The sequence below is a fragment of the Lissotriton vulgaris genome, unplaced genomic scaffold, assembly GCF_964263255.1.
Source record: "Lissotriton vulgaris unplaced genomic scaffold, aLisVul1.2 SCAFFOLD_535, whole genome shotgun sequence".
Classification (NCBI taxonomy): domain Eukaryota; kingdom Metazoa; phylum Chordata; class Amphibia; order Caudata; family Salamandridae; genus Lissotriton; species Lissotriton vulgaris.
The window spans coordinates 1,082,994-1,108,743 of record NW_028250319.1 but is presented as its reverse complement, the minus strand read 5'-3'; the positions used below and the strand labels follow the sequence as shown (position 1 = coordinate 1,108,743).

Genomic DNA, 25,750 nt, shown 5'->3' with positions numbered 1-25,750 from the left:
CGCCACCCGGCCAACTACGCCTTGACGCCTTCTGGTAAAGTTGCGCAATACAAATTCCTATTCATTCATTCAATCAATCAATCAATCAGGAGTTTGTTAAAGCGCGACTACTCACCCGTAAGGGTCTCAAGGCGCTAGGGGCGGGGCAGGTTCCATTCCATCAAGGTGGGGGTCTGTCGAAGAGCCAGGGTTTGAGGTTTCTTGCGAAGATGGGGTGCGATGTTGTCTGTCTGAGATGGAGCGGAAGGGCGTTCCATGCTTTGGCCGCGAGGAAGGAGAAAGAGCGGCCTCCCGATCTGGTTTTTCTGGTGCGGGGGACCACGGCGTAGGAAAGCTGGGCTGATCGTAGGGTCCTTTGGGGTGCGTGGAATTTGAGCCGGCTGTTCAGGTATGCTGGTCCAGTGCCGTGGAGGGCCTTGTGTGCGTGGGTGAGCATCTTAAAGGTAATTCTCGCCTCGACGGGGAGCCAGTGGAGTGTGCGCAGGTGCTGGGAGATGTGGCAGTGTTTTGGCAGGTTGAGGACCAGTCTTGTGGCAGGGTTCTGGATGTTCTGTAGCTTGCGGATGAGGTTTTTGTTTATTCCAGCGTAGAGTGCGTTGCCGTAGTCGAGTCTGCTGGTGACCAGGGCATGAGTGACTGTCTTTCGGTGTTCGAGGGGGATCCATTTGAAGGTCTTACGAAGGAGGCAGAGGGTGTGGAAGCAAGAAGATGAGACAGAGTTGATCTGGCGGTCCATTTTGAGCTCGGAGTCCATGATGATTCCCAGGTTGCGTGCGTGGTCTGTGGGGGTTGGCGGGTAAATAGATGAGCAGCACAGGGGATAAGCGGGTTCTCCTTGGAGGCTGAGGTCATAGGTTCGAGCCCAGCCTCATTAGGAGGAATGAGCATTGGTAATAAAAAAAAAAAAGAAAAAGATACACTTTGTGGCCCAATGACCTCCCACGAAATAAATACTATAACAAAGGGACAAGATGTAGATTCAGAAACATCCTGCAGTTCAGGAAGAAGCTGCCAGACCTTCAGCACGGATGGGTAGAAAGGAAAGGTATTACAGACAAAAGTGCACTCAACTGGTTGATTGATAGACGTGTGGAAGTTTATATCCGACTCAAGAACAAATAGTAGAGAGGGGGAAGTCTCTGCCCAAGTGCGCTCAGGAGTCCTCAGGCAGAAAGACAGAGCTATGCAATTCTTCAAGGGCTCAACACGTCATCTCTTGGTGCAAAACAACAAAGTCGCGTTTGGCAGAGCTGTAAACGCGTACACAACCAACCAAGTGGAACGCACCGGCTGGCACGTGATAGAGGGATCTCTGTGCCTAAGCCAAGCCTCTGAGTACAGGAAATCAGTGGATGAGCCTCGAAAGGCTGAGGCATTGGTTCGAGCCCGGCCTCATAATGAAGATGGGACAGTGGTATTCAATGAGGTGCATGTGCTCTTAGCAGGGGCAATATGCCTCCCCCGGTGACCCGAGGAGTGATACCAAACAGCAAGCTCTATGGGTAGACTGGGAAAACGCCTGCAGTCTCACCAGTTGAGCAGGAAAAGACAATATCCTGGTGTTAGCTGGGTAACAATAACCATCTGTTATGCAGCGCCGACGCCCCCGTTGGTTGGGTAGTTCAAGAATCAGAACATTGAATGGGAACAAAAACATCTGTTATGCAGCACTAGCGTCCCCTGTGGGTTCGGTATTTCAAGAGGGGAGGACAAAGTCAGTTTCCCGGGGCCGGCTTCCCGAGGACTGGGGCTGAGAACACCCCCTGGGTCTTCCAGGCTACTAGAGGGAACAGCGGTGGCGAGAACTGCGCCAAGGGGCAGGTGAGAAGGGAAGTGATGCTTAAAAATAAATAAATAAATAACTAAAGGATATAGATAAATAAAGAAACAAATACATTAATAAAATAAAATGAAACGGAAAGAGCAGCGTAGTAGACAGACAGGCACGCCCCTTGTTTAGCCGGCCTCCCAGACAGGAACAGACCAGTACTTACTGGGGGAGCCTGCCAGGAACAGGGATGAAGTAGAAGCAGTATTTAAACAATGTATGTTGTACCACGCCTCCACGAATGGTATCTGACTATCTCCCAATTTTGTTTTGATTGCACGGATGACCCATGGCGAGAGGAGACGGTACCGTAAGACTCTGAGCAGGACACAAGCATGGCACGCTAGAATGACCAGGACGGAGCAGAGCACATCATGGCATTTGGGGGAAGATTGCCATCAGACCTTACCAGATGTCAGCCTCCCAGAAGAAACAGCAAGAGGTGGGTGTCCTGGAGCTCAAGGGGTACAACAGCAGAGCAGCGGAGGTGCAAATAGACAACACAGGGTAGGGGGAGCCACAGGAAGACAGAAGCCTCCCTGGTGGCTTGGCGGAAATAAAAGGTTATTGGTTTGGCTATAAAGACAGCTGCCAACAGTATATTTTGTTGTTGTTGGTGTTTTTCTATTGTTTCTCTCATTAAAAGTATAAAGTTAGTAAACTACATGTATAAAATTGAAGTAATGGAGTAGAGGGATCATGCAACAATTTCTTATCCCAAGTAACATGATGCTATTGAGGTTTTTCTTGTCCTTAGAGGTATACGGGCCTTATTATGGGGCTAGCATTATGAGAATGTGTTGACATTGATTTAACTTCAAGCACTCATAATAGACCTCATATATTGTTCTAACTGTGTGTGTATATATATTTATTATAGGGAGATCTTACTGACCCCAGTATGGTGACAGATAAACAACAAGTCTTGATAAAGGTGGTTATTATCATTAGAACCCACCGAAACATGTCGACGCCTTTTCTCGTACAATTCAAGACTCTGACATCGATGTTGACATACACATGCTGCAGTAGCAAAATATTGATGGAAAACATAACGGAGTCCATATGTACAACCTGCATTTAACAATTTTTATGTTTTACTCCTTCTGTCCTTAGCTTCAATTGTGCAGGTCATAATTGATTGTCTTGTTTTGTTTTATGTATTTTAGATTAGGGCACTAGATTAGTTAGCCCAATTATATTGTTTTTATTTACAATGTATTCATATTAAATTATTTTTTAATGTGACACATTCTTGGTGGTATGTATGATTGTATTGTTTGCATTTGGAGGTATGTTAATGTGAACCTGTTCTTTAATTGACTCAAGGGAACCTTTGAAATTTTGGGTTGCAATAACCCCATTTCCCTTGACTAGCCTAAGGGGCACCTCTCTCTTCTCACACATAGATTGCACAGCCGTCTGGCTGGAGAGGCGTTCAGTCTCGACATTTGACTCCAATTTTAGAGCAATAATACGTGGATAAAGCACGCTAATAGATTAATATGGATAAATAAAAAGAATTTGGGTTTTCAGAGGACCAGTACAATAGATTAATGAATCTAAATCCGAGGGCCCATAGCTCCAAAGGACTTAATAATACCAGTCATGAACAGTTAGTGAAGATTCTTAACCTAAAAAAGAAATTAATAAGAACAGAACTTCACACTGAATTCCTCATAGATTATCTCAAAGCAGGAGTGATACCAATAGGACTGCAAGTCCGTAATTAGCCGGGTTTATTTATTGAACATCCGAAGTTTAAAGAGACCTGGAAATTAATTGCCAACCGCTGCAGCCGGGACTGGCTCATATTAATAATAGAAACAGCACAGGAAATCATAGAACTGGAAAAACAAGAAATAGATAAACTTGAAGTATCAATGAAACAGTCACCAGCATCAGAAGACGCCAACAAGGAATTAGAGGAAATCAATCTAGATGTAGAAGGATATAGGGATTACCTATCCAATAAAACATTTAAGAAAGACGTGGAAAAAAATTCAGAAGACGGAGTCTATCCATATACTCAGAAAGATTATTACACCAATAAAAATGAACCACGTTGGGAGAGACCCAACCACTCTAGACTTAAAAGGGGGCAATAAACGTATCACCTTCTCTGAGACATCTGGGTCCAGCAGTGAAGAAGAATTGGATAGACCACAGGATAATCGAGGGGGCCCTAATTTTGATCTGGAGCCTTTTTTAGAGAGGCGACCAAACCAGGGGCAAAGGAATTTCAGAGGGTACAATTGACCAGAGATACCTCGGAACCATCCACCTCAAAACAGCTCCAGAGAATACATTGCAACAAGGAGCAAACAATACTGGAGGTAGGAGAATTCCCGATAGTGAACCTCTCAAATAGAATTTTAACTAGAGTAGAACAAGATGTGCTCCATAAAGGGTTTAGTTTCGCACCAACCAATATACATTCCCTCTTTAATCTAGAGAGCGACTTGAAAACTTCTTCAGAAAGATACGTTTAAACAGATTCTTCGAAAATAGAGATTATGAGCCTGCCCCCAGTGTTACTGGACTGAAACCTAAATCTACTTTTTTCCTTAGTCTCCCTCAATTGGATAAAAATGTTGAGATTTTTGAGCGAGTTGTGGAAGTTGAGATTAAAACCTTATTTTCTAATTCTGAGAAAAAGAAATTTAATAATAACCTCTTTAGAGAACAAAGAACAGCCCTCACCAATTTACACAATTGTGATGAGTTAACCATTAAACCCGCAGACAAGGGTGGGGGTGTAGTATTACTCGATACCCCTGTGTATGAAAATAAGATTTGTGATCTCTTGAATGTACAAGAACATTATAAGAGAACTAAATTTGCGGAACTGAATATACTAAAAACAGAGGTGGCCAGTATCTTACATAGGGGCAAAGAGGAAGGCTTCATTAGCGATAATGAATATAAATTTCTACTCAACACACATCCGGTCATCCCTGTGATCTACGGGCTTCCCAAAATACATAAAAACATAGTTGACACTCCTATGAGGCCCATTATCAGCAGAATTGGCTCTATTGTAGAGCCACTTAGCCGCTATGTTGACGTCTTCTTGCAACCAATAGTTAAAAAAACAAAGGTCTTATTTAAAAGATACCTTGCATGCTATTACTACTTTTGAAGGTAGAGGGTTCAATAGGGCGGCCCAATTATTGGTCGCCCTCGACATTGAAGCCCTCTATACTAATATACCACATGACGACACAACAGAGGTTATTGCCTCAATTTTTGAAACTGAAGATTTGAGAGGGGGAAACAGCAACTTCATTATGTCCTGTATTTACTTAATCCTGAAAAAAAACTTTTTCCTATTTAAGGACGAATTATATCTCCAAGTCAATGGGTCCAGTATGGGTGCCACTTGTGCCCCCAGTCTGGCCTGCCTCTACGTAGGTAATTTTGAGAACAAACACATCTTCAATGAGATTGCCATCTTTTACGAGAACATCTCTTGCTGGCACCGCTATATCGATGATATCATCTTCATCTGGAGCGGTGCCATTGAGGACTTGGAAATCTTTTTAAAATGGCTCAATCTGGGAGATCCAAACTTAAAGTTCACTGGACATTATAGTCATGATAAGGTGGAATTCCTAGATATCAGCATTAAGGAGGATGATGGTACTCTTAAAGTTGAGCTATATACAAAACCTACTGATAAAAACTCTTTGCTCTTATACTCTAGTAATCATCCCAAAGCCCAAAAAGATAATGTGCAGTTTGGCGAATTCCTTAGATTAAGAAGAAATTGCTCCAGTTTAGAGGACTTTTACAAACATACTGAGAATACCAAGACGAAGTTAAAAGCACGGTGTTATCCCAACAAATTGATTAAACATGCACTCAAACGTGCACGTTTCTATGATCGAGACAGTTTATTAGACCAAAATAAAAATAGCAATAGAAATAATGCCTCTCTGGATAGAGTTGTCTTTGTAACGCAGTTCTCGCATGTGAGCAACCAAATTAAAAATATTGTTAACAGGCATTGGAAAATGTTAAACTTTAACACAGATAGGCAGCTTAATAAACCATTATTTTCCTTTTGACATAATAAGACAATCAGAAACTGCCTGGTCCATACATACAAACCTCTAAAGGAAGCCCAACTTACCCTGACCGGCAGTGTAGCATCTGGCAACTTCAAATGTGGGACATGTTCAATATGTCCCCATTATATCACCAGTAAGTACCTTGAATACAATGGCAAAAGAGTAACTCCTACGACTTTTAACAATTGCCGTAGCCAGAATGTGGTGTACTTACTGCTTTGCCCTTGCAATTTAGGTTATGTAGGTGAAACTTGCAGAGAATTGCGTACACGTGTTCTAGAACACAAATCAGCTATCCACACTAGTAAATGTAATGCTCCTTTGACTGAACACTTCAAATCTTTGAACCACTCGTGCGAGGACCTCAGATGGTTCATTCTCGAAAAAATCAGGACCAACCGGCGAGGTGGTGACATAGATAAAACAAGAAAGATAAGAGAACAATTGTACTTTTGCCACCTCAATACCATTCTAAAAGGCCTTAACACAAGGGAGGACTGGGTCAAATGTCTATAATGCTCCTAAATAATAAAATAGGTCTGGCCGTAGTCTTGGTATCCAGCCCTCCAGTGCTATAGGACGGGTTTTCAGAGTGTCCCCACTAGTCTCTTTATTTCTCTATCTCGTGACTATATATGCCCATTTCAGTGGATCTAATTATTCGCCTACATGGGGTGCATTTAGTGAATATTTATGATATTGATATTTATGTAACATTAACCACCACCATTGGTACATCGTATACTTTTAATTAGACTTTCGAGGGCATTCCAGGTATGTCCGCCAGCGGAATATAGCCTCCTATTTTTTCCGCTGTTGTTAGCAATAGGCCGCTTTTGTTATTTTGTTATTTTTTTGTCCCCGAGCGATCCAAGTCAGTCTAAGACACAATTGACTTCGGTGGCATTTAGAATATTTTCATTTCCACTTTAACCAAATGCGGGCTCCAAAACAGATAAGGCACGTTTACCTTAGATACATATCTCTTACTAGGAAGCTTATTGGACCCCTTATTTACCAATGGGAAGGCAAGTTTTAATAGCAGCCGTCCTTAACCGTACATTTAGACCCGGACCAGATAGAGAACCTCTCCCTGGAGCAAGCAGGGTGGAGCTTAGAAAATGTCAGGACCAATCAACTTCCAGGAATTCCAGCCCATCCTTTTTTGCATATCACAGACTTATATAGCCTGACCGCAATAGGCCCACGGGGTCTAGCTTAAATTGACCAATCAGAAACCACTGAAGGGTTCTTAAACAGGACCGCAGTGCAAAGTTCGTGTATTCATCACGGAACCCCAGTAAGCGCCAGTGTTAGCAGAGACCTAGGAGGTAAGAATTAGTCGAGAACTCTATGCCAATATTTTTCAGTAGGCATAGATATTTCCAGCAGCATTACATATATTAATGCGGTAGTATGCTTTTTACCCTCCAAGGTAGATGCAAGTACCCTGAACGCAAGTGAGTGTGACAGCATTAACCCAAAACTATATTTGATATACGGGAGAAGCTGATCTTTTCAAGACACCGCTACAGGTATGCCTCTCAGAGTTAGAGATTGCCCCAGATAGGTGGCTAGGAAGAAGTATCTATTAAGTTCTATGATTAATAGTTCTACGTCTTTTCTTTCCCCCATTAGGTCATCTGGCTTTAGAATTTTCATATACACATATCCACTGGATGAAACTCTGGTTTTAACCTATAAGAGCGCACTAAATACTGGATGTCAGATTTAAACAGGTAGGCTCCTAGATTTAATTTAGATATACGATATGACGCAGCGTAGAGAGTGACCTTTCTGATTGGCGTACAATTTATTTTTAGGAAGGAAAACTAGCCGCTCAGAGATTTACGATTTTGACCAGACCACTGGATCAATTCACATGCAGATTTTGATATCTAGGACTCTATCTGCCTAGAAATAAGGGTAAGAGTGATCCTCAATGAGACCCCCCTAGACCTGGCACTGAGTTATACATGGAATGAGAGTAAACAAATATCTCTTGTGTTTGATGAAACCAGTTTTGTATTGAGATCATGTATATTGGAATCAACTTTTTGAAGTAGGGGCTTATGATTAGAATTTTGCTGCCCTTGTTGCTGTTGCTCTGCTTTGCCCACGAGTCTTCTGTGGACCCCTGACTGCTGCCATGGACCCGCCCGCCTGTCTCCCGCTGCCCGTCTGCTCTGTATCCAGCTAGAGCGGGGCCACCGAGAGTAGACCGGCGAGGGGCGAACTACATCCCCCAGAAGCCCTTGCGGTGATCCGTGTCACCTGGGAGCGCCAGGCGGCGCTTTAAAACGGCATCAGCCCCATCGAGTGGGGGAACTTTTGCTGCCCTTGTTGCTGTTGCTCTGCTTTGCCCACGAGTCTTCTGTGGACCCCTGACTGCTGCCACGGACCCGCCCACCTGTCTCCCGCTGCCCGGATGCTCTGTATCCAGCTAGAGCGGGGCCGCCGAGAGGAGACCGGCGAGGGGCGAACTACATCCCCCAGAAGCCCCTGCGGTGATCCGTGTTACCTAGGAGCGCCAGGCGGCGCTTTAAAACGGCATCAGCCCCATCGAGTGGGGGAACTTTTGCTGCCCTTGTTGCTGTTGCTCTGCTTTGCCCACGAGTCTTCTGTGGACCCCTGACTGCTGCCACGGACCCGCCCGCCTGTCTCCCGCTGCCCGGCTGCTCTGTATCCAGCTAGAGCGGGACCGCCGAGAGGAGACCGGCGAGGGGCGAACTACATCCCCCAGAAGCCCTTGCGGTGATCCGTGTCACCTGGGAGAGCCAGGCGGCGCTTTAAAACGGCATCAGACCCGTCTCGCGGGACGCCGGGCAATGCCCGGGCCAAGGGCGGGCCCGTCCTATCCCGTCACAGACCGGAAGAGACTGGAATGGGCCCCCCCCTTTAACAGTGTATACAAGGTAATTCTTTTATCCTGCCTGATATACTGTTGCTACACTCATTTGTGCCTAGACAGCCTACTATCATAATATAACAACATATGAGACTGCACTTGGTCATCGACTGTCTTTCTACGAGTGTTTGATCATCGTCCTCCATAACAAATGTCACTGAGGGGTACCAGAAGCAAAACACTACTAAACATGGCTAAAACCATTGGACCCATTGATCAATTCATTCCTAAAGCCAATCAAACCATTGATCAGGGTATAATACTACTAGATCTTCGAGTATCGTACGAACTGGCACAAGCTAGACGATCGTCATTAGGACCCCTGATGTTAGGGCAAACACCTCTAACTCAACCGGAGAAGGAAGCTGCTCCGGAAACACGCGCTGACATCCATGGCATCCCAAACCTGGTCGATCTGTACCCATCTTTGTCATTGTTGGACTCGCAATTGACCCAGGCGCTGGAAAAAACGCCCGATATCTTTGCGAGTCCGCCTCTACAGGACAACGACCCCGACCAGAATGAAGAAAGGGGGCTAAGAGAGGGAGCAATTCCGAAACAGAAGAGCATAAGTAAAAAAAAAAAACGAAAGACGTCAATGCATCAAAAATAAGTAAGTTACAACCTACAGCCACAGCCACGTCCCAAGAACCAGAGAGAGGGAAATAAACCAAATGAGCAAAGGCAGAAAAACAATACCTCTAACGAAGTTAGAGCAGACAACTGTGCCATTAATTCCCATCTCACCATCGTGGATCTCAGCGCAAATGAAAGTAATGATGACAGTGCTCATAAGGAAGATCTTGACACGGACACGGACAAAGGATCCAAAATAGGCGATCCAGATCAGCATCTGATGGTTCGGATAGCTGAACTAATAAAGCATCAGTTACAGCCCATTCAAAAGAGTCTGGAATTCATAGAGAAGCAAATAGTATAAAACCCTCCAAATTTAAAGAACTTAGGGCTGACAAATACGGGAGGATCATAAAATAAAACTGTTAACACCATGTCAGGACAACCTTCCAAAAATGGTATTGCTGCAAGTAACACCCCTATCATTAAGATAGGAGAAACTGTCAAAAACTCAACCAAGGTCCCTGCAACTCCAACCCCAAAAATCAAGACCCCACAAAAGCCCCCTAAGAAAGTTCCAGAGGTACAGAAAAACCCACCTACAACACATATCCCCCCGAAGCCACTTCCAACAAATACTCCACATCATGAACATCCACAGAGGTATAATACACAGGGAGAACGGACAAAGAAAGGATGGACTAAGCCCATAAACCTCCCCCCTGAAGCAACCCCGTTCGTAGTTATTTTGACAGGGGTGCCTGAACTAAGTTATGACACAGATGAACCATCTTGGTCCCTATTAAACAAAGTTCGGCATTGGTTGAATGCCAACAGACCAAACCCGCAAAACTATGTTACTAGAATTACCACAGCACAAAGGGTTTCATGGATAGGACAACAACAAAAAACAATTCCAGGTGATTGTGTTATAGTTAATTTTGAAAACCCTCGGGCAGTGGACTACATTTGCTCCTGGGATACAGTGGACAGGAATGGAGGTATAAACACCAAACGTCTATCCTTATTTTACCCCCCGATATCCCACTATCCTGAAGGCTCAAATTGGTCCGCAAACTGGTCCTGGAATCAGACAGACAACGGGCAAAGGGGTTGGAACCAGGGAGGATGGGGACATGAAAACAGAGAATGGGCTGATTGGAAAACCAATGGTAGGAGAGTACAGCTACAATCACAAAGGGAACCTTGGGGTGGAATACCAACTTTTAATAGTTACAGCTGTCTAGAGATGGTTGATTGACCATCATCACAAAGGGAGTGTGACATGATCAGCCCAATAAACACCGGAGATATAACCACTAATATATTTGAAAATCCTACAAACAACTGTCTCCATGAGGGATGCCGTACATCAGCAAAAGGATCAATTGGATTAATTAACCCAATTGTACACCCGATCATAGTAGATCCAACACACGAGCTCCCTGCCTCTCTCGAGGATTCCACTGGTACTGTTTCTTCCACGCAAAATACCCTAGAGGCGCGGGGAACCATTCCAAAACCGAATCACGAAACACAGTTAAGTTACCCTGAAGAAAGTAGTACTCAGAGTAGGATATCAATCGCCGCAAGTTCCAACTCCGAATTAAGATTACTATTTGGCGGGTTTAGCCTCAAAACACTCTGAAAGTAGTTTCCTTTATTTGGCAAATTTAAGTAATCTAATTTGCCTCCAGGAAACTTGGCTTAACGACCCTATACGTTTCCTGGGCTACAAAACATACATCTCTGCAGCCATAAGATCTAATGCAGGTAGAAGTAAGGGAGGGTTAGTAACATATGTCTCAAATCTCTGGCCCTGCTGTGAAATAACTCCCTTGAAATTAGAGCAGAACTACCAGCTTATTATCTTACGTGGAATTAGACAAGAGGTCTATACCATCATCAATTTTTATAATAATATGACCCTACCTGAGTTAACCAGGGTCTTTAGCGAGATATCCCATCTGGTACATAATCTCGCCATAAAATATGTAAAGGAATTCCACACAGTAGTTTGGGGAGGAGATTTTAATTTGCTTCTATGCAACAAGAGCGATACCCCTAACTGTGGGATCACTGATGAAGACGGAAACTGTCTAACCCACTTCACACACACATCTGAGGGTAACAACATGCAGATGATGATGGTAGAACTGGATATGGGGTTCGCCAATAAATAAAAACACCTATAACTGAATTTAAACCAACCTTTCATGGCAGGGGCTTTAAAAGCTTGATAGATTATGTTTTAGTGTCTACCAACAAAGCTTCAAATATTAAGACCTTTGAAGTACTTACCAATGCACTTAGTGATCATTCCCCCATTAGCATGACACTTCAAGAACCAAAACCACACAAGAGAGGAGATATGGTCCAGTTAAGCCTGTTACACCAACAGACATTAACATTGGATAGGCTAAATGGTTTTACATTAAAATGGGGCAATTCAGATCAGGAAGCCATAACTACAAAAATAGTAAAATCCAGCAGAAATGAGATAGAAAGATGTCTAGATCCCTCTACAACTCCAACTGAGATTTTGGCCAGTTACAGTGATATTGTAGAAAATATTAAGAAAAAACTAACCAGGGACTGCAAGCAAAATAAGAGCACCAGAAAGGGATGGTTTAGTACAGAATGTACCAAAGCTCATACCAACCTAAAGAAGGCTCTAGCTAAAGCAGAGAGAGACAGAGAGGAGATCATACAATTAAGGAAGGCCTACGCGTTCGCAATTTGAACCAGGAAAAAGGAAATACAAGCTAATCTATGGGCCCAACTACAGAGAAGTAGCATCCTAAAGGACAGCACAGCCATTTGGCAGATAGTGAAATCCCCTTTCCTAACTGATAAAGTAGATGCACCATCTCTAGACGTCGTAATCGACGCAGGGGAATGGGTGCAATACTTCTCCGAGGTTTTTAAGCAGCAAAAAAGTCCCTGAATCAGAACATCTAGATTCCCTGACACCAGTGAATAATCCACTAGCCCTCCACTTTACATTAAATGAGATGGAGAAAGCAATAAAAACTGCTAAATCCGGAAATGCACCAGGACCGGATTCAGTCCCCGTGGACCTTTTTAAACATAACCCAGATCTGTGGTCCCCATTACTTACTAACGTATTGAATGCGGCCAAAGAGATCGGCTTGGTCGATTCCTGGTCGTCCTCGATATTGATTCCCATCTTCAAAAAGGGAGATAGAGACAGTCCTGCCTGCTATCGTCCCATCTCACTCCTGGATTCGCTCGGGAAGATGTCAGGGCGTATTCTTCTCGACCGTCTTCAGGAGTGGACGAACGACCATGAGGCAATCTCGGATCTGCAATATGGGTTCAGGGCAAGATTGAGTACAGTGGATCAGGCCCTAAACTTGACATTATTAGCCGGAAAGTATGTAGAGGCAAAAAGCTCTTCTTTGCATATGGTATACGTGGATCTAACAGCAGCGTTCGACTGCGTTGTACACTCAAGGCTATGGAGAATTATGTTGCAAATGGGAATTGATCCCCCAATAGTTGACTTCCTCCGTGAATTATATTCAGGGGCAACGGGGAGAGTCAGATTTTGGACTGGAGGCCAGCTTACCAATAGTTTTTTTATAGAGAAGAGGGTCAGACAAGGGTGCGTGCTGGCCCCTTTCTTATTCACCTTGTATACTAACGGGTTAGAGGCCGCAATGCTGGAGGGTGCAAAAGATCTTCCAGCAGCTGGCCGTCGGCAGATACCAGCCTTATTATACGCCGACGACGCGGTGATCCTAGCCAGAACCCCAGGCCAGCTCCAACGGGTTTTGAACAAGCATTGCTCGTTTATGACCAGCTTGAATCTCAGAGTAAATATAAAAAAAGACGTACGTGATGCATGCTGGCATAAAACGTAAAAAAACTCAAGACAATTTATCTGGACAAATCCCCCCTTGAAAGAACGGAAACATATCCCTATTTAGGAATTTTAATTGATGAGTCTTTTAAATGGAGGGAAGCTGTCAATTCCCGCAAATTAGCTTTTTTTAGGGCCGTTGGTGCACTGAAGGCTTTTGAACTCCGGTTAGGTAAAAGACCCCCGACTGAACTGCTCAAAATATATAATGCAAAATGTCTCAGCATTGCGATTCATGGAGCAGGGGTCTGGGGTGGGGCAAATGTAGATCAACTCCAAAAAATTGAAAACTCCTTTTTAAGGTTCTTGTTGGCAGTCCCAAAAAGTACCACTACATATGGTTGTCACCTTGAACTTGGATTGGACTATGTTTCCGACATTATCAAAATCCAACCAGTCATGCTGTGGCGAAGGATTTGGGCAACAGAACAATGTCATCTCACAAGAACAATTGTCCAAGACTGCATGTAACTTAACAACATGGGGAAGATCAGGTGGCTGGTTTACGTCAAAACATTCCTCACTGACATTGGATTTGCAAGATTTTTTGATGATCCCCCATCAGTAATGGACCTTTCAAAAAAAGATCTAAAAGCAGCATGCTTGTCCCATCTGTCCCAAATGCGTCTGCTAAGTGAAATAGGGAAACCAACTGTACAGCAATGTCTACTAATACAATTTGTTCCTGCTATCCAACCATACCTACAGTTTAATTTAAATCATTATGGCAAATTTTTGTTGACCCATTTTAGGTTTAACATCTTTCATCGTATGATATACTTATTGTCAACTAGCAGGAACAGCTGCCAACAGTATATTTTGTTGTTGTTGGTGTTTTTCTATTGTTTCTCTCATTAAAAGTATAAAGTTAGTAAACTACATGTATACAATTCAAGTAATGGAGTAGATGGATTATGCAAAAATTTCTTATCCCAAGTAACATGATGCTATTGAGGTTTTTTCTTGTCCTTAGAGGTATACTGGCCTTATTATGGGGCTAGCATTATGAGATAGGTAGAGGTAGAGAGAGACAGGCAGAGAGAGAGGTAGAGAGGTAGAGAGAGGTAGAGTGTTTATATATATCTATAGTGCAAACCCAAAGCGCTTCACACGGGGACCCTGACGGTTACAGTACACAGGGTTTAGTTGATTTATTTTGGGGGTGAGGATGGGGGTTTCAGGAGATTAACCCCTTCCATGCTGATGACGGAATCGCTCCGTCATCAGCTACAGTTGAGCTGTGCTGATGACGGAGCGGTTCCGTCATGGCCCGGCCGCCGCGCCTGCGCGGCGCTGATTTCGCGCCTGCGCGGGCGTTCTAAAGAGCGGGGCGGGTCATGACGGAACCGCTCCGTCACCAGCACAGCTCAACTGTAGCTGGTGACGGAGCGGTTCTGTCACCAGCATGCGGCGGCCGCGCGGCCGCCCCGCCCCTTTAGCGCTGCGGCGGAATAGCCGCCGCAGCGAAGGGGTTAAGTGGGTGGCCAAGAATCATGGAACATTCAACAGCATTGATCTGTTATTTGAACCCTTTTTCACATCCTGCCCCGAGTCCTCCCTCCCCCTCCTCCACCGATGCAGGCAAGATGAAAGAGGAAAAAAACAACAAAAGAAAGCACAGCTTCCATGCCATTTACTAAGACAGCGCCCCCAAAGTAACGATTTCTGCATTTTCTTCAAATAGGGAAACTAAACAAAAACAAAAATGACCTGTATGGCGTGAAGGAGAAGTGGTGCTTGTCCTGCGAACTTCATCACTACCAGGCTCTTGCCCCCTGACGCCACGTCACACAAAGGGTGTTTAGTGGCAGCGTGCATGTGGTGTCTTTATTCATGACGCAGGAGGGAATAACCAAAGCCTTAACTCGCAGTGGAGTTCAGCTTGCCTGGAGCATGACTCCAGTTACAACCCGAACAACAAAGAGGAGCAGCAGGGAGTGTACGCCGTGACGTTGGCTCCTATGTGTTCAGCTTGCCTTAGGCATGGAAGTCTTAGAGCGAAATTTAAACGCAGAGTCTGGGAGGCTCAGATCAAAAAATAAATGTGGTACCACTGGCAGAAAAGCGATGGCTTCTTTAACAAGCCATCACCTAAAGGAAAACAAATGGAAAGCACGAAGGACGGAAAGCATATGCTGCGCTGAGGCAGAGAAATGGAAAGTAGTCCCCGAATGAAAAACATTAAACACCTAACATGTAAGGATGTCGTAGTTGGTCAGTGTTGCATGCAGAAAACCGGAAACCAGAAGGAGGGACAAAGACGGCGGATTGCCCATCAGGAAGCAACCATTTCTAAATGACACTAACCAAGACAAATAAAAAGCAATCAGTGAGTAATGGGTAGAGTTCACCTCCTAAAGCATACACAATAGGTCGCCAGCGACAGCGCAATTGCTGTATGCTCGACCTAACAACAATTGATGGACAGAATGCAGAACAATGGCATACATTCACCCCAGTACAGAGGTATGGGCCTAAATCCATCGTTTTGTTGCTCACCATGCCATTCCAGTTTGGTCCCAGCCATATTCAAATCAGTGTTGACCCTGTGCCCCATGGGAACAGTCCAGCCAGAACTACCAGGCCAGGCCCTCACACGACAAGAAACAAACCTCCTAGGACCGGTTTTGGCTTTCAGCCATCATCAGCCAGGATAACTTGACTCCAGTGGCATGGAGAGCAAGGGACCCACATCTGGGCATACCCGTCCCACTCGGGTGACAAATGCAAAAACAACAATTGATGAACAGAATGCAGAACAATGTCTTACATTCCCCCCAGTACAGAGATCTGAGCCTAAATCCATAGTTTTTTTGCTCACCATTGCATTCCAGTTTGGACCAAGCCATATGCAAATCAGTCTTGACCCTGCGCCCAATGGGAACAGTCCAACTTGAACTCCTCGTCGCTCCTGCCCGAGTGGTCGCTCCCTGGTCTGCCTGTCTGCCACAACGCGATATTGGTGATCAGCGCTGCATAGAATTTGACTGTTACAGTGCTCTATTTGTTGAAATCGTATTTGCTTATTTTGTGCCTGGATTTGCGTTAGTAGCGCGATCTGCCCCGGCGCCCTGCTCTGCTCCCCCCTCCATTTTGTCTCCGGTGTTGTTGTTGTTTTCCTACTCCCTGAGCCCGCCCCGCCTCCCAGCTGAGACGCCCTCCCACTACCTATTTCAGCGCCCCCCAGTCCACAAAGCGCTGTGACTCCTCGTCGCTCCTGCCCGAGTGGTCGCTCCCTGGTCTGCCTGTCTGCCACAACGCGATATTGGTGATCAGCGCTGCATAGAATTTGACTGTTACAGTGCTCTATTTGTTGAAATCGTATTTGCTTATTTTGTGCCTGGATTTGCGTTAGTAGCGCGATCTGCCCCGGCGCCCTGCTCTGCTCCCCCCTACATTTTGTCTCCGGTGTTGTTGTTGTTTTCCTACTCCCTGAGCCCGCCCCGCCTCCCAGCTGAGACGCCCTCCCACTACCTATTTCAGCGCCCCCCAGTCCACAAAGCGCTGTGAATCCTCGTCGCTCCTGCCCGAGTGGTCGCTCCCTGGTCTGCCTGTCTGCCACAACGCGATATTGGTGATCAGCGCTGCATAGAATTTGACTGTTACAGTGCTCTATTTGTTGAAATCGTATTTGCTTATTTTGTGCCTGGATTTGCGATAGTAGCGCGATCTGCCCCGGCGCCCTGCTCTGCTCCCCCCTCCATTTTGTCTCCGGTGTTGTTGTTGTTTTCCTACTCCCTGAGCCCGCCCCGCCTCCCAGCTGAGACGCCCTCGCCCCTCCCCCTCCACTATCCATATATGACAGTAGTTCCCGCGCGCAGCGTCCACGCGCAGCGTTCGCGCCCAACCCGCGCCGAAGGTGCGCCAAAGGTAAGCCCGTCTACGCCCGTCCGCGCCTGGACCGCGCCCAGCGCCAGACCCCCTGCCCCTCGCGCTGCCCAGCCCTCCCGCATTACCTACGATGCCGCATCCCTCCTAGCCCTTAACCCCGGCCGCGCTCCCAACTGCGTCCAAGCCGCCCCTGGACACACCCATGGACCCTTCTCCTGCTACTCCTGCAAATTCTGCGGCACCGACAACATCTCCGCTACGACCACACCACAGATTCCCGACCCCAACCACCTACAATGCATCCTTCTCAACACCCGATCGGTCCACAGACACGCCATTGACCTATGGAATCTTCTAGACACCATCTCTCCAGACGTCGCCTTCCTTACGGAAACATGGATGAACGCTTCCTCCGCACCAGACATCACCATTGCCATCCCTGAAGACTATAAGATCACTCGAAAAGACCGTACCAGCCACACAGGAGGAGGAATCGCTATCGTCCATAAGAAATCAATCCGCATATCAACCAGCTCGGACGCCAACCTCGCCAACTCCGAACACCTTCACTTCCAGATCCACATCGACCCCAAAACCACACTCCGAGGCACTCTCCTCTACAGGCCACCAGGACCTCGCGCAAAATTCAGTGAAGACATCACGGACTTCATCACCCCACACGCGCTCCCCTCCAAAGACTACATCCTTCTGGGAGACCTCAACTTTCACCTTGAAAAGAACAACGACCGCAACACCGCCACCCTTTTGGACAACCTCGCCAACCTCGGACTTAAACAACTTGTCACCACCTCCACCCACATCGCAGGTCACACACTCGACCCCATCTTCACATCCAGCAACCATGTCTCCTTCAGCCACACCACAGACCTCCTCTGGACTGACCACAGCTGCGTTCACTTCACCTACAACAAACCAAAACCCAGCATCCACCTCCAACCTACCCTGCAAAGAAACTGGAACAAAATCACCACGGACCAAATCTCCGCTTCGCTCCTTCAAAACACCCCAGCCCTCTCCTCCAACGCTAACGAAGCCGCCGCCAACCTCACCATTTGGCTATCCAAAACCGCTGACACCCTAGCGCCACTGAAAAAACGTCAAAACAAACCTGGCAGCAAGAAGGCCTCTTGGTTCAACGATGATCTCAAGAAGTCCAAGAAACTTTGCCGCTCCCTTGAAAAGACCTGGAAAAAAGACCCAACCACCAGCACCAAGGACCAGGACGCCTTCAAAAACGCCACCCGCATTCACCACCAACTAATCCGAAAAGCCAAGAAAACAGCATTCAAGGATCGACTTGACAACAACGCTCACAACAGCAAGGAACTTTTCAACATCGTCAAGGAATTTTCCAATCCCTCGGCCAACTCCAACGACATCACCCCCTCTCAAACCCTCTGCGATTCCCTAGCCTCATTTTTCCACAACAAGATTGCAGACATCCACAACAGCTTTGACAATCAAACCGGAAACCAACCCACCCTACCAGTTGCTGATCATCCTCCCCCCGCGAACACCCTTAACGACTGGAACCCAATCTCCACTGAGGACACCATCCGCCTGATGAACTCCATCCACTCAGGATCTCCCACAGACCCATGTCCTCACCACATCTTCAACAAAGCAGACTCCGTCATAGCACCGCACCTCCGAGACGTCATCAACTGCTCCTTCAACTCCGCCACCTTCCCGGAAGACTGGAAACACGCTGAACTCACCGCCCTTCTGAAAAAACCCACAGCGGACCCCACCGAACTCAAAAATTACCGCCCCATCTCGCTTCTTCCATTCCCGGCCAAAGTCATCGAGAAAGCTGTCAACAACCAGCTCGCCGCCTTCCTCGAAGCCAACAAATCACTCGACCCCTCACAATCCGGATTCCGAGCAAAACACAGCACTGAGACCGCCCTCATCGCAGCCACAGACGACATTCGAACTCTACTGGACAATGGAGACACTGTCGCCCTCATCCTCCTTGACCTCTCTGCAGCATTCGACACAGTCTGCCACAAAACACTTTTACAACGCCTCAATAACATCGGAATCCAAGGAAAAGCACTTGATTGGATCACCTTGTTCCTCACCGGAAGAACCCAGAGAGTCCGTCTTCCACCATTCACGTCAGAGGCCTCTGAAGTCATCTGCGGCGTACCACAAGGATCCTCACTCAGTCCCACCCTCTTCAACGTATACATGAGCCCCCTCGCGACCATCGCACGCCAACACAACCTCAACATCATCTCCTACGCGGATGACACGCAACTGATCCTCTCTCTCACCAATGACCCCAGCACCGCCAAAACTAACCTACACGAAGGAATGAAAGAAGTTGCCGAATGGATGAAACTAAGCCGTCTGAAACTGAACTCAGGCAAAACAGAAGTCCTCATCCTAGGTACATCCCCATCTGCATGGGACGACTCCTGGTGGCCGGAAGCCCTCGGAAAAGCACCCATCCTGACAGACCACGCACGGAACCTAGGCGTCATCCTGGATTCTTCACTTTCAATGAACAGACAAGTCAGCGCCGTATCCTCTTCCTGCTTCAACATTCTTCGCATGCTCAAAAAAACATTTCGCTGGATCCCCTCCGACACAAGGAAAACAGTCACCCACGCTCTGGTCACGAGCCGACTGGACTACGGAAACACCCTCTACGCAGGTACTACCGCAAAACTCCAGAAGAAACTCCAACGAATCCAAAACGCCTCAGCCAGACTCATATTAGACATCCCACGCAACGAACACATCTCTGGTCACCTTAAAGACCTCCACTGGCTACCCGTCAATAAGAGGATCACTTTCAGACTGCTTACCCACGCACACAAATCACTCTACGACATCGGTCCAGAATGCCTCAACTCACGACTGTCCTTCTACACCCCCTCCCGCCAACTACGTTCTTCCAGCCAAGCCCTCGCCACTGTACCTCGCATCAACAAGACCACCATGGGAGGCAGATCCTTTTCATACCTGGCTGCTAGAACATGGAACTCACTCCCCGCTTACCTTCGCCTTACCCAGAACTACCTAGCATTCAGAAAGCAACTTAAAACTTGGATATTTGACAAGTAATCCTCCCCCCTTCCTAAGCGCCTTGAAACCCTCTGGGTATGTAGTGCGCTATACAAATTCTCTGACTTGACTTGACTTGACTGGCTTTGCAGTTCGGGCTGGACTGTTCCCACAAGGAACAGGGTCAATACTGATTTGCATATGGCTGGGTCTAAACTGGGGTGGTGTAGTGAGAAAAAAGAATGATGGATTTAACCCAGATGGTATACACCCGTTACAACGCATCTTTTACTCCGCACTACCACTACAACGCATCTTTTACAACGCATACCATTACAACGCATTGCGCTGGGGGGCGCTCTAGGATAGGGAATAAGTATAATTTACTATCCAACACCTTCCCTAGGGTCCACGGGGACTGGAGTTAGAATAGTAAATTATACTTACCACTATCCAGCACCTCAAAGCGCTATGCGTTGTAATGGTATGCGTTGTAAATACCGCGTTGTAATGGTATGCGGAGTAAAAGTATGCGTTGTAACGTCATACATCCAACCCAGATCCTTGTGACTGGGGGTGAATGTTTACATTGTCCAGCATTCCCTCCTTCAATTGTTTCCTGTGCATATGTTGCCCTAAGTGGAAAGGGTATGCCCAGACGTGGGTCCCGCGCTCACCACACCACTTATACTGCACATTAAATGGCACATTAATATGACATGCCTAACAGAAGCGTTAACACTGCACATTAAACAAGACATGCCTGCACAATAGAGCTCCTCCTGCCCCATTAGATATTACATCCCTGCACAGAGGCATCATTATTGGCACAGTAAAGAGCACATGCCTGCACAGAAGTGCTAAATGGCTGGAATGAAGCACTTGTATTGCACATTAAATGACCCATTAATATGACATGGCTGACAGAAGAATTAATACTGCATAATAACTGTGATATGTCTAGAAAGAAGTGCTATTATTATCATAAATAATATACTATCTTTGCACTGGAGTGTTTGCCGTGCTTGTCGGTTCTCAAGGTCCATTAGAGTGAGCTGTGGTGCTGCCCAGAGACTGCTAGCACCACCTTACCTGCGTTCTGTCCTTCAGTGGTCGCAGTCCAGATGAGCAGGAAGGCCAGTAGTGGGGCTAGACTATGCCAAGCCATGTCTAACTGCTAACCACAGAGTGTGTCTGCAGGAAGTAACTGAGGTGACAACAATCCGCAAGAGAGGGGAGACTGCTGAGAGCTGGTGTGTGAGGCAGATCTGGGTGAGGTGTCCTGAGCTCCTTATATCAACCGGCCTCCAAGGGAGGGCTCATTATGGAAGGGAGGAGAGAGCAGTGTGTGACTGAATCCTTTCTTTCTGCACCTGTACATCCCCAGCCCAACACAGACATGTAAGGAATGTGTGCAACCATCTTCAAAGGTCATTTTCTGAAAGCTACCTTCTGCTTTCTTGTCATTTTGATCTATGTTTATATGCTTTTTTATAGTTTACGATCCATAAGTAAAACAACTCAAAGAGTTTTGATTATAATGTCTAATAATTATATACTATTGCCATGTAGTTCCTATAAACCTATATAGGAGCTGCTCGTTAAGACAACATACACTGTAGGATTGGTGTCCAGACTGATTTTAGACAACCCCACCGGATATCTTAGCCTGTATACCAGCTAGCTCACAGTGTCACTAGAAAACCCTCTTACAAAGGAGAGAATAGTTCTTGGAAACTATCAAATATGACAACCCTGATCACACAGAATCGTGGAAACAGTGCAATACTTTGCGCTCGGTAACTCTTCCTTACTTTTGTCTCAGAGAGATACACAGAATAAACGTGGGGGATGTTTTTCAAAACAACACAAAAAGATGATGGACAGAATGTTGAACATTGCCAAACATTCACCCCCAGTCACAGATCTGGGTTTAATCCATGAGGCACAGGGTCAGACTGATTTGCATATGCCCATGTCTGAACTGGGGTGGCAGAGTGAGCTAAAGAATGATGATGGATTAGACCCAGATCAGTTGACTGGGGGTGAGTGCTTGCAATGTTCAACACTCCATCCATCATCCCTTATGGTTTTGCTTTGTTCGCCCTTAGTTGGCAGGGTATGCCCAGACGCTTGTTCACTTTGCCACTGGATTCAAGCTAGCCTGCCTGACGACGGCTGATTAGCCAGAAACCGGTCCCAGGATGCTTGTTTCCGGTCCAGGTAAGACATGGCTTGTCAGTTCGGGCTGGACTGTTCCCATGAGGCACAGGGTCAGACTGATTTGCATATGACCATGTCTGAACTGGGGTGGCAGAGTGAGCTAAAAAATGATGATGGATTAAACCCAGATCAGAAATCTGTTCTCATTATTAAAGAGAACACCCAGCTTTGGTGTTGCTTTTTAAATTCTGAGTTTGTGCTTCTCTAGACCAAGCACTATTAAACTATACTGACTACCAGTATTGATGACATGTGACTCCTACACCTTGTAGACCTCTGTCTTATGGAACATATATGCTGAGTTACACAGTTATGATTGATTGTGTCTGTGTAATGTGTGTGTGGTGCAAAGTGTCCACACCCTACACTGGTATGAGTGGTGCTATATATGCCTCTGACAGAGTGTTACTTATGCATCTGAGAGAGAGTGGTAATGGAGACTTGGGCACTGTTACAGGGTGGCGGAGAGGGAATCCGTGGTGGCGGTGGTAATTCGGGGTCACCAACAAACATTGTCGCACCCGGTGCCACCAGCGCTAAAGCCAGCCCTGTTGGGAATAGAGCTGTTTGGTGCCAGCTGACATTGAAAGTGTGACTTCACAACACTGTGTGTATCACCACAAGCTTTTCACACCCACAGCCACCAAGAGAATACATTCCTGCTATGGGGTGTGCCCTGAATGGAAACCTCCATGCTCCTTCTCACAAGATCCCTTTATGTAGCTTGGCATAGTTCATCCTTCCAGTATATTTCCTGTTGATTGTGATGAAAATGTCTCTCAGTCACTCCACTGCAAACACATTTTGAATTCCATGATTGTCCAGGAAGAAGGCGACATCTGCAACTTTCTAGGAGTTCATTCACCTGGGAGGGACATCCACTGACACACCTGTGTTATTACAAGTCTGTTACCAGCAGAAACAGGTTTAAGGCTCAGTACTGTGGGATCTCAGCCGGAAGTGGCCCTCACTCACACTGCACTCATTCTCTCCAGATTATCGCCACGCCTGTGAACAGATCAACGACCAGAGCCGTTTTCTAGCTTGTAACCACAAGTATGCAAACTATTACAAACATCTAACTCCACGGGGCCCTTACTCCGAGCCCGCGCGTCACCCATCGGTTCGTGTTTCATATCAAGGTGGGTCCCTTGACTCTGGGAGGGCCCCGGAGGCCTCCACGAGCTCCGGACCACCACCTTCTCCCAGGCCTTCAAAACGGACCTCAAAGTTCTCCTTATCCAAAGACACCTTCAAAATTAATTCACGCCCTCTCTATTATCTGAAGGAAGACCTCCCATTATTGAAAATTCTAATCTCCATGACTATGGAAGTGCAGTATTATACCTCTATTTGTACTTTGTACGCTTTTTTAACCTGCACACATATCACTTTTTCCTCCGGTAATGTACCGTTTGCTACCTCTTGTATTTTGTTTGCTCACAAGTGTCACTTTTGCCTCATGTAACTTAACGTTTGCTTTTGTAATTTGTTCACTTGTAATTTTCTCCTCATGTATCATTACTGTTCCCATTGTGAAGCGTTCTGACACCTTCGGGTAAAGTCCGCGCTATATAAAAACACATAAATAAATATTCCTTTATGTAGCTTGGCATAGTTCATCCTTCCAGTATAGTTCCTGTTAATTGTGATGAAAATGTCTCTTAGTCGCTCCACTGCAGACACATTTTGAATTCAACTTTGCTGGTGGGTGGCCGTAAGAGATTTGCATTAGTTCCATTATCGGCGCAGGATGATCCCCACCCGCACCAAAGTAGAAAAGGCATGCATAAATAAATACACCACACAACTTTTTTTATTTGGAGAAAATATGGCTGCAGGTTTATTCCATACAACAGTATGCAAATTATGGTGGGTTATCTTACGGGCGATCCAAGGGCAGATAGCCGTACTAACCTATGCTACCCTGCCCGCCATATGAGCCAAGCACTGTGGAAAACCCAATCAGCGCTACCCTTATAGGGGTGATCCCCTTACTGGATCACGTGATACATTGGTCCCTTATTACTCACGCCCCTTTCAGGGCAGAGCATAGCAAGGCAAGCCCCCGGTTGTTCAGGCCCACAACCGCCCGAAGGATTAACGGGGCGCCAACGTCATTGTTCCAGGACCCTCCCCTGAGGCTCCTGGGATTTGACTCTGGCACCCCTATTGTGCTCTTGCAGAGGTATCCTTCTGTACCCAGACTGCTTCTAGATCACCCTGTAACTCCGCCTGCAACAACAAAGAAAATATTACAACTTCCTCAAACTTCCCTTGCCTGCCTCATGTCGGGTACGCGGTAGGGTGGGAGACGGCGTGTCGGGCAGCCAAGAGGCCCAACGATGCCATGGCACCAGTGCAACCTGGTACTGCCCAGGGACGGGGCGGGGCGGAGGGTAGCTGAGCTGCACTCACCGTTGAGCTGGTGCTTAAAGCACACGAGGCACTCTCGGGCCCGAGGACGGTAACGAGACACAAGTAAACGCGACCTTCCGAGGCGGCTTGTCGGGCACCAAAGAGACCCAACAATGGCGGGGGAGGCCTAAATACCCCTCCCCCAGCGCGCCGGGCATGACTTGTCCAGCGCGCCCTGTAAGGGGACTCCTCCTGGAGACCCAGAAGCAAATGGGGAGGCGCCTAAAATGGAACTAAGAGTGGCCGCCCTCTGAGGTGGTCCCCTGCGGGGGCGCGGGCAGCTGCAGACACTGGATTCCATGGTACGGCAAGCTGATGTTTTTAGTTTTTTAGAGTGAGGTGATGGTTCCTTGTTTAATAATTGTGTGGCCGAGAATGCTGGTGAATGAATGAATTCAGTTAGCTGCACAGGATCAATGTAATCGTTTGGGACTACTAGTTATTTTGTCATGTGTTTTGGAAAACGTGATAATTTCAGGATGAAGCTGAGTAAAAGGTGTGGCTTATTCGAAAGGACGTTTGGAGAGGAGATTTCTGGAATGGTTTTGAAGAGCTCCCCAGTGGGGTTGGTAGACTCCAGTGTATATTGGGTGTAGAGATGTTTGGTGCAGCCTGACACTACACCAACATTGAAATCGTGACTTTTCAACAATGCAGACTCCCAACCCCCCAAGCGAATGAAGTCCTGCTGTGGGGGATGGAACCCTGGATTCCCTGTGGAAACCTCCCTGCTCCTTCTCACTGTGTGACCCTGGCCACACATTTAAAAGTTTCTATTTATCCGGACAATAGTGCACATCTGTACTACATTGCTAGGGACTGGCACAATGGGTGAAGGCTTCACTATTTTACCCGGTCACTCAGTTAATAGAAAACATTCTGTACTGTTTCACCAGTGACCAGATACAAAATGTTATTGACACTTTGTTTAGCCAAACGACTTCTCACCATGAACATCCCTGGAACAAATA

At 46.5% G+C, this 25,750-nt stretch overlaps 1 protein-coding gene across 1 annotated transcript in view; it reads right to left on the bottom strand.

Annotated features, from left to right (window-relative positions):
• Positions 1-21,380, bottom strand: part of LOC147663293 (uncharacterized) — a gene marked incomplete at its 3' end in the record, with an annotated part of 55,848 nt that extends 34,468 nt beyond the window's left edge. Inside the window, exon 1 of the mRNA XM_086950551.1 lies at positions 21,231-21,380. Coding sequence (XP_086806677.1) covers positions 21,231-21,306 — 76 coding nt within the window. The remainder of the gene's footprint in view (positions 1-21,230) is intronic.
• Between the last annotated feature and the right edge of the window lie 4,370 nt (positions 21,381-25,750).